The sequence below is a fragment of the Halichoeres trimaculatus genome, unplaced genomic scaffold, assembly GCF_033239565.1.
Source record: "Halichoeres trimaculatus isolate MK-OKI-2021-1 unplaced genomic scaffold, fHalTri1.1 fHalTri1_scaffold_10, whole genome shotgun sequence".
In the NCBI taxonomy this organism is placed as follows: domain Eukaryota; kingdom Metazoa; phylum Chordata; class Actinopteri; order Labriformes; family Labridae; genus Halichoeres; species Halichoeres trimaculatus.
Genome location: NW_027437187.1, coordinates 8,179,857 through 8,190,205, shown reverse-complemented (window position 1 = coordinate 8,190,205; position 10,349 = coordinate 8,179,857). Strand labels below are relative to the sequence as shown.

The following is a 10,349-nucleotide window of genomic DNA, read 5'->3' as shown; positions in this document are numbered from 1 at the left end:
ACAGTGAGTTTATTTTCATGCTTTTGAATTAAAAGTAATAATAATAATGATAATAATAATAATAATAATAATAATAATAATAAAAATTATAATAATAGTGAACATTTTGAAGCTGTTTTCTTCCATGAACTAATCCTGCTGTTTTTAACAACACTGTTAAAAAAGTGTGCTTTCTTACTTAAATACATTAACAGACATATATAGCAGATTATTGAAGGTTTTTATTGAAACAAAAGTTTAAGAAAAGTTTTTAAAAGTTTTCTTTTGAAGGCTTTGGTTTGTATGCTTTATTTTAATAACATTTAATGTTTACCTTTTTAAGTTTCTTTTGTACAACTTCCAGTGTTCTGTGGTGTTAAATCTTTAAAATGCATAATGATAACATGCTTTATATAACACTGTGCTATAAATAAGGATGTTTTAACATCTGTCTGTCTATTTTCATTCATTTTTTCATTCATTCAGTTCCAGGATGGATAACAAGTCCTACGTGGTTCAGATGAATGGAAATGGGGTCCACGGTAAAACCACTGTCAATGCCAAAACTCTGAATGGGACTGGAGTGAATGGGAAGGTGGTCCATGGAAACCACGTCAGCGTGAATGGTTCACTGTATCCGACCAAAGCCAAGAGCCGCAGGCAGAGGTGGTCAGTGAAGCCCTCAGAGATGGCCAACAACACACTGAACCCCATCAGAGCCATAGTGGACGGGATGAAGCTCACCCCCAACCCAGACAAACCCATGATTGCTCTCTCTATCGGTGAGTGGTCCTCTCTATATCAGGATAACCGTAGCTAATTAATGCTGTAATGTTTTATCTCCAGCTCCAGTAAGGATCTCACAGGTTGTGTTGTTTTGGGGACCTCTGTGGACAAGGCAGGAAGATGTGTTGACTAGTGATGTGAGAGAAAAAAAAAATCTGATAATATTTTGTCTATAGTGGTGTGGCAGCATGTTGTTTATCACCTCGTCTAACCTGCAGCTGTCTGAGACATTCAGTGATGACTCATCTCCTTGTGGCTGTTTCTTCACAGATGCATCAATATTAATTACACTCTATTAAATTATCTTTTAAATAATATCCAGCAGATGACACACATTTCATTTTTGTACACTGACATTTGAGCTTCATACAAAGTTTAATGTTTACTTTGTTGTCTCCTGCAGGTGATCCCACTGTGTTTGGTAACCTGCCCACAGAAGAAGCTGTGCTTCAGGCCATGAAAGACGCCATTGATTCACAAAAATACAACGGCTACGCTCCCTCTGTTGGTGAGTCACACATAAAAAATAATTGGGCTCAAACACTGTACTGTAATTCAAGAAAGATGCAAACAGGATTTCAGGTTTGCCTGTTAGCTAAGAGGCTACAGGTTAGATGTCTGATGATCTGTGAGTTCATGTTCATGCTTTGTTACAATGTAGGTTTTATTATACCCCTCAAAAATCCACAAAGCAGGAGAGCTATCACTTAAAAAATGTCCTTATCTACATATTTCTACTCTCACCTTTCTTTTTGCTCAGAACTCATGTGAGCTAGCTTGCAGTCACTACAAATTGCATAGCACCAAAGTTAGCTCATAGCTAGCTTAGGGCTTGTGTGAATGCTTAGCTTCTACAAACAAACAGTTTTTCTGTTTGTTTTTTCAGCGTAAGTATAAGTGATCAAAATCATACATTTGTAGTTTAATGATAAACTATGTAGAAAACAAACTAACTCAGTCCATGCTAACATGCAAAAAGGATTTGGATTTAATTCAAGGTTAGCTCAATATAAAACCTACAGACCCATTCTGGTGTGAGGTTTTTGGTGTTATATGGCTTCACTGGGTGACTCGACATGTTTTCATTTCTATCCCAGGCAGCAGAAACTGCCGATGCTAATAACCCATACAGATTGCTAATGTTAGCATGTTGTTTGTATCTCTGCAGGTTATCTGAAGAGTCGGCAGGCCGTGGCCAACTTCTACAGCTGTGCTGAGGCTCCACTGGAGGCAGAGGTGCTTCTCATGATAACAATCTCATGTTTGCAAATAATCTCCATGTGAAAGAATGGGGATAACTTATTATCACTCAACTGATGTCAATAACAGCCTTTTTGCAGTATTAGGTGGAGTATAAAATTGCTTATACTGAATTAAATAAGATAATTTAAAAAAATCAGTTAATCTGCTTTTTTCAGCTTAGAGTATAGGGTCAGAAACAGATCATCTCTCTAGAGTCTGTGCTCTTTAAACTTAAGTGCTTCCACCCTCCTGTCCAGGATGTGATCCTGACCAGCGGCTGCAGCCAGGCCATTGACCTGGCTATCAGTGTCCTGTGTAACCCAGGGGACAACATCCTGGTCCCATGCCCGGGGTTCTCATTATATAAGACTCTGGCTGTCTCCATGGGCATCGAGGTCAAACTCTACAACCTGCTGGTCAGTAAGAGACGTATCATCTTCAGGTCTGATTCACTAACTGTTCTCTTTTCCCTGTTTGTCATTCACACAGAGTTTTAGAATATGTGCTCCTGAGTTTTTCAAGTACTGATATAACTTTTTATACTACACAAATCAACAAACTCAACATCAGTGAAAAAGGAATGTCAAACATCACAATGTGTTTTTTTAAATTAAGAAATAAAAAAACATAAAAGTTCAGGTTGAGAAATTCAGGACTTGGTGTTACATGTTGTCAGCTTCCCCCAAAGTTTCTCTTCCCTACGTGACGTTAAAGGAGTCAGAATAAGTTTAAAACTGAATTGGAAACAGAGTTCAAGCTGCTCCTCAAAACAAAAAAAGCTTCATGGCAAAAGTTTATCGTTAAGTACACAACTGACCAGATAAGAAATTATGGTAGACCATAATTTTGATTCCCCAGAGTGAATTTCCAGCCCATCAAGGAAATATTTCACAAATTTAACCCTATAGTATGTGAGCCAGTTGAATCATTCAGAGGTCATTAGAGGAGACATGTGACTGGGGCCAGCGATGGTTATAGCTGTTAAGAAACCAGAAACATGGTCACACAGCTCTGAAACAGCTGTCCAGGACTCGATTCTCTCCTGGATGCCGTCCAACACCTCATTGATTTGCCCGGATTTAGACAGCTGCTTTTCCATGTTTGCATTCGTATCCGTCCTTGAACATCATGCGAACACAGGTGTACTGTCATACACAACAAAGTCTGTGACCTGATCCTGACATACTTCTTTGGTTTCCAGCCTGAGAAGTCTTGGGAGGCTGACCTGCAGCACCTAGAGAGCCTGATTGACGAGAGGACTTCCTGTCTGATTGTTACTAATCCATCCAACCCATGTGGCTCCGTCTTCAGCAGGGAACACTTGCAGAAGATCCTCAAAGGTGAGCGGATGTCCTCTTTACTGTTTGAACGATCACAAAAACAGAAGTTTGCAGCATGTGTGAAACAAAGAGGTAAATATCATGTTCTGTTGTCTCAGTGGCCTCCAAACACTGCCTTCCCATTCTGGCTGATGAAATCTACAGCGATATGGTGAGTACAGGAACATCTCTGGCCCTCTGTAACACCAGCGAGGCACATTTTTCTGTTTCATTTTGGTGGTATTCGGCCTGGCTCTGAATGGTCAGCACAGGGGGGATTATTGGCGATGTGCTGAATGAGGCCTGGGAACAGTGACCAGTAAGGCGGGTTCACTGGATGAGCAGGGAGCGGAGGGTCAGCAGGGGCAAGCAGAGGAGGTTTGCCAGGGTGACAGAATTTTACACTCAGGCTGCAAAAGTGCATCAAATTCAGATATAAAGGCAGAGTTTTCAGACTCTGAGTTTACAAATTAACCCCAGTGGTGTCACGTTAAACACAACAAACAATCAAGGTAGATAATCACAACAGCTCAAAATACTTCACTTAGTTGAATGTGAACTTTAATTCATGTAAGCTTGCGTGCCCCTATGCTTTGGTGTTAACAATGAATAAGTAGCCTAATTTAATTTCTTAAACAGATTTAAATTATCATTACAAAATATAGTAAAAAATTAAAGCAAACTGTAGAGTTTGTTGAAAAACAAACCACCAGTATAAAATATGAAGCCAATGCCCAAGTGCACAAAATTTCAGTGGAAGTGCAGAAACACCAGAAACCTCAAACACACCAAGTCCCCCAATAACACCTGATGTTTACAGCAAAAAACGCAGATTGTTTCATAACTCATTATTGTTCTTAAACTTAATGGTTTTGCTGAAGTGAGTCAGCATGGCCTCCTTGCCTCATCCAACCTCGAACACAGCTAGATTGAGTTCAGCCAATATAGCCGCTGTTGACGATGGGCTTTGAAACTCTATCAGAAACAAATGGGTGACGTCACAGATGGTCTTATACAGTCTGTGGCTGAGACATGAAAGGTATACGTCTGTTTGTGTGTGTCTTATTGCCTCAGTAGACATTTGTTTGTGAATTTCTGATCTCAGTCCACACTTTCAACACCTGCTCACTACAACAGGACCTGCAATCTGAACAGTGTGTTCCTTTTCTTGTAAAAGAGGTGCTAAGCTAACACACTTCAGAGCTGGAGGAGTGTAAAGACAGATTGCTTCCACTTTGACCTGAAAACACCTTGTTAAGCACTTCGCTTACAGGGGTGATTAGAAAACACTATGTTCAAACAAACATCTTATTAAACTTTTAACTTTGTCTTCACTAAGCTCTTCTTTCCTGACCTCTATCAACCACAACCTGTCTCCAAGACAAAACCAAAAATAAAACTTTAAACATCAGATTTATATTACAAAAGGTTTTAGTGGCTGGAGTCATGTGGCTACACCCATTTCTTGTATGTAGTCGTTTAAGGTATCAACTTAAAATGTGTCTGTTGTTATCCACTAAAGACTAAGTACCAATAATACAAATGACACGGACCAAGTTTCTGTATGAAGAGCAGCTTACATCACAAATAAAATTACATCATGTACTGAAATGGTGGTGGAGCCAGAATTTAGAGTCAGAAGGGCAGAAGTCTGGATCCAAATGTGATCTATAAAAAAAAGAAAGAAATCTCCAGAACATTCAGTCCAAAAACGTCATTACCGGCCTTGACGACTTTGTACTGGTCAATCTTTGGTTAAAGGTCATGCAAACAAGCGTGCACGCACATGAACTCCTTCTACACAGACAGTCAGGAGCAAACAGACATGGTCATCTTGTTTGCCAACAAATGATTTGCAGTCTGATCAGAGAAAACCCTGGTGATAAGGTCAGAGCTGAGTTATGAAATGATGTAGTTTTCCAATCAGGGACGACCTGCTGTGAGAAGTTTAGACGTCACCTTCAGGATTCAAAGCAACATCCTTCATAGTAAGAAGCATGTACTTCTGAACACCATGTAAGTAGTGTGATGGTTACCCGGATAACAAGGTTTACTGAGCAAACTGAGGGCTAGATTGAGAGTTTACATCTCTGTCTGGTTCCTGCTACAGCACTTAGTGAAATATGGAAATGCTGAATTTTTTCGTAACAATCTGTTTTTGTTGTAAACCGACAACAAAGTTGAGTGTTGGGGTTGCTAAGTGCATTCACATTAACACCCCTCCCACCCCTACCCGTGTGCATCCTCTCATTTAGAAGAAAACAAAGCTGGACCACAATGACTTTGCACTTTTCTTTCTGCATGTGTTTGTAATTAATGCATATACTGGGTAAGAACATCCAAAATGTCATATTTAGAGCTCACAATAGGTAAATTAGTTGAACGCAAACTTGAATGCATGCAGACTTATTTCCCCTTTATTTTGGTGAACCATGCTGAATTTAACCTAGCTGTGTTGGAGTTTGGATGAGGTAAGAGGTGGACATTAAGCCTCTCTGTAGACAGCGACATGGTGCTCACCTGTCAGTCCAGTCTGTAACGCCCTCACTTTAGCAAAACTCGTTGGTTTAATAACTTTGAAAGTGTCGAGTCATTAAAAATTTCACCCCAGCACTGTGTGTGCTGGTAGAGAAATGAAATTTTCAGACCCAAACCTCTTTTAAACTGGGCTGAAAACATTCAATTCTGCTTTTTGATTGTTTCATAACAGTCTGTTTTACTGTGAGAAGAAAAAGTTGAATGATGGGGTTGTGGAGTACATCCACATTAACCCCACCTCCTCTCCTCCGCATCTGACCATTTTGGAGAAAACAAAGCCAGATCAGGATGACTTTGCACTTTTCTGCCTGCATGTGGTTGCAGTTAATGCATATGTTGGATTCTGCAGCAGCAGCAGACACACACAGGAGGAAGGGTGTGTGTGTGTGTGTGTGTGTGTGTGTGTGTGTGTGTGTGTGTGTGTGTGTGTGTGTGTGTGTGTGTGTGTGTGTGTGTGCTTGATGGTTGAGAGCAGAGTGGGGGTGTGGTGGTTTTACACTTTAGAGTCAGGGGGCCAAGGGGCCACAGTGTCTGTGAAGCTGACCAGGCTGAGTCAGTGAGACGTTATCTCTCTGGCCGGAGCAGTAAATAATAATTTTACACTCACGTCTGCTCAATTTGACCAGATGTGTGACCTGAATGTGAGATTTACAGCCAGTCTTTAAGATAATAAACCTCCAGAACAAACTGTTTTCTTCACTCTGTTCTGTACATGGGCCCCAGCCGTGTGGCTGCTTCGTTTCTGCTCCTTCGTCATCCACTTTTGTTCCTTTGTTGCTCACAGAGCTTCCCCTCTCTGTTCTGACCATTATGTTTTTACGTAACATCTCTCTGACTTCAACACGTGTGGAGTGAGCCCAGACAACCACAAGCCAGGAAGTGTTTAGACTTGGAGAGCCATGCAGGCACATTTCAGATGTACGCTGCTGTGATGTCACTCATATCAGTCAGCCAATAGGATGCGGGGCAGTTCCCGGCTCTGCGCTGAAGAGGCTGCTCAGCCTTAATGAGAAGCAGCTTCATGTGGGTGGAGCGTAGTTTCCTGTGGTTACTGTACGGTCAAACCTTCTTCTCAACTCCCCCCTCCCTTTCTGTGCTCTCTTTGTGTTCTCCCTCGTGGTTTCTTCCTCACCTACGCCATAAATACAGTGTTATATGACAAATCTGAGCTTTTACTGGGTTTCTGTGCTTAAAAAAGATGTACAGCATGCTTTTTGATTGGGCAGTTAAAACACAGAGGCATGTGGTTTGAGTTTTCCAGGTTCCAGGTTTTACAGTTTGGCATAACTTCACTGTTCAGGTTCACTTTTAAAAGTTTCTCCTACAGATTTTTCATCTGGTCTAACTTAAGTTGGCAAAAGCAACCAGAAGACTTTTGGGTTGTTAAAGTGCAAAGCTTTGGAGTCACATTTGCTTAAAGCTTCACCGGGATTTAAATGAGTGGTTTGTTATTTCTGAAGGCTATTTCTCTGTTACTGTGGTCTGGATTTAACCTGGAGAACATGAAGCCATTTAAGCCCCGTTTGGTACAGCATGCATTTTGTGGCATTACCACTGACTAATCTCAGGACAGATCCCCAAATAACTAAGACGAGCCACACTTTTAGGAAGCCTTCCGTAGTGGTGCCAAACTGAAACTGATCCAACCCCATAAGGTGGAGCTACAACACTGCAGACCATTGATTGGTCGAAAGAATCGTTACTTACCGTGCAACGGTGGCTGCTGTATTTCTCCTGGTGGCACACAATCTTTTCTGAAACTAAACTTAAAACTTGAGCTATTTAACAAAGAGCTACATGGAAATCATAAAGAAGACAAAATGCTGGATGTCTTCCATTGTTGCTCTTTGTTTACTGTGTCAGGTTTTTCTTCTTCGTTGAATTTTTCTTAGCATGGTGCACTGTGTCGCGCTGCTATGGCTTCACACTATTATGTAACTGATGCAGTTATCAGCATCCAGCTTACACGCCGCCTACCACAAGGGGGCACAGTTGGGTGTGGAATGCCAACAGTATCAGGCTTAACCAAGCCAACCCATACCAAAGCTAACTGATCCACACTGGACCGCTTGGTGGAAACGGGGCTTTTACAAAATCATTTACATCACTCATGTACAGAATCAGACTGGCTGAGTGACATGGTTGGACTTTGGGGGGTGGAGCGACAGAGGGGAAATTGTCGTCGCTCTGCTCCACTCACATGGTTTGAGTGCAAACTGAGTTTAAAATGTTTCATACTTGTCATGTTTCAAACAGTAGCTCTTCATAACCATATTAAATACATCACCTTATATTAAAACATTACCTTGTTGCTTGGCATCTTTGTAAAAGCTGTTTTGAACAGTAGTGGTAAAAAGAAGATCTGCCCTCCATTAATTTGCCACAGTGGGTGATGGGGCTTGTGGGAAATGGTGTCTTTATTTTGGAAGAACACTACAGATTCCAACCCAAAGGGATCATTACAATCAATGCCAAACAGACAGTCCTCACAGCACCTTTAACTGTGCTTTCCCCAAATTATTATGTAACTTAAATTGAAGGGCACCCCTGATAGTTGCGTAAACTTGATTAAGATCAGGCTTTGTGCCTCTCAGCATTAAATAATCCTTGACTTTCTGTTGTAAATCATTGTATTTCACGTTTCCTTTTTCCAGGTTTTCCCTGGTTGTGATTCTCCCTCCATGGCGTCTCTCAGCAGTGACGTACCGATCCTGTCCTGTGGCGGCTTGGCCAAACGCTGGCTGGTCCCTGGTTGGAGAATGGGATGGATCCTCATCCATGACAGAAACGACATATTTGGACCTGAGGTACGTAGGGTTCATGTGTGAATTTACTTTATAAAGATCGTGATCACTAAACTTCAGTATGATTCCTCGACAGATCAGACAGGGTCTGGTGAAACTGAGTCAGCGTATTCTTGGAGCCTGTAGCATCGTCCAGGGAGCCCTGGAGAGTATCCTCAACAACACACCTCAGAGCTTCTACAGCGAGACCATCAGCTTTCTCAAGGTGAACAAGAGATGTAGTTTCTAAACGCAGCTGATCTGCTTTTCTATCTCCTCAGCTTTCTTTCTTTTGAGTCATTTCAGGGACATAATATCAAACAGTCCGAGGGGAAGAGGGGAAGTGTGTACGTTTTATTATCTTTAACTACCAGTAATGTGAGACTGACCAGGCAGTTTCTCTTTTTCTCCTCAGTCCAACTCAGAGCTGTGTTTCAACGAGCTATCCCTGGTCCCCGGCCTCAACCCTGTGATGCCTTCAGGAGCCATGTATCTCATGGTCAGTATTTAAAGTGTGTGTTTAATGGACATGGCAAACAGTCATGTCATTCAAAGTATTAACTATGTTACCCTCTGTTTATTGTCAAAAGTAAATGATTACAAAATAACTGTGACCACGTGCACAGGACTAGGAAAAGACTTCTGAGGCAGAAGTAGCCACATTACAAAATGAATGATGGAGCTGTAGAGTTGTAAGGAATCATCACACCCTGAGGAAGCACTGTTGTTCATTTTATAATCCTTTCAGCTATTGGACAGGGTTTTGTTTTTCTTTTTTTGCAAAAATTCATTAACATAAATTCATCCTAGAACAATGACTGTCAGGATGTTTCACAGTTGAATCTTTGGGGTCTGCTTCAGCTTCATAATTCCGTCTTTGTTGTCACTGTTTGTTTTGTCGAGTTATCGCTCCCCAAAGCAGGTCACGTCAACCTCTGTCACAGCATTTTATCACTCATTACAAACTTTGGCATCACAACGCATCAATCAATGATCCTTACTGATACTTAAAACACCTGTATGCATAATTTTTGTTCTCTTTACTTGGTATTTTCTCCAAATTGTTTGTTTTTGTATGATTTTCCAGGTGGGGATAGAGATGGATCACTTCCCAGATTTTAAGAATGATGTGGATTTTACTGAGAACCTGGTGACCGAGCAGTCTGTCTTCTGTCTGCCTGCTTCAGTAAGAAATGCTCCCCGTTCATCCGTTCATCTGAGTGAACACTTACATTCAGAATAATCACATCATTTATTTTATAACTCACCTTATCATCATTCTGGACCTCTTGCAGGCGTTTGAGTATCCAAACTACTTCCGTATCGTGGTGACGGTACCCGAGGAGCTGATGATTGAGGCCTGCGGTCGCATTGCCGAGTTTTGCCAGCGACACTATCGACCCCGCAGCCGTGACAGCAACGATCTGGACCAGTGATGCAGCAGGACCAGTCCTGGAGAATGGACCTGATATCGACCGAAGCTTACAGCCACATGAACCGAGCTTAGAGAGGTTTTCCATCTTGTGAAGTCAAAGGAGTAGAAATGTGAGTCACACTGTGAGGATGATAAGCTTGGAAACAGCACATTTGATGGTCCATAAGTGGTGTAATTTTTGATGAAATGAGCTGACATAATATTTATATTTTATACAAACGACCTGTATTAACCTCTACTTGTTTGTGTATTTATGTAATTTGTGTA

General features: G+C 41.3%; 1 protein-coding gene across 1 annotated transcript; it reads left to right on the top strand.

Moving 5' to 3' along the window:
- The first annotated feature begins 472 nt into the window (after positions 1-472).
- On the top strand, positions 473-10,083 carry tat (tyrosine aminotransferase). Its single transcript, XM_074678303.1, has 11 exons — positions 473-761; positions 1,169-1,273; positions 1,934-2,001; positions 2,265-2,423; positions 3,209-3,347; positions 3,446-3,498; positions 8,519-8,671; positions 8,745-8,873; positions 9,063-9,146; positions 9,735-9,833; positions 9,943-10,083. Exons 1-11 carry the CDS (start codon positions 473-475, stop codon positions 10,081-10,083), a joined length of 1,419 nt encoding a protein of 472 aa, XP_074534404.1.
- Positions 10,084-10,349: the final 266 nt, after the last annotated feature.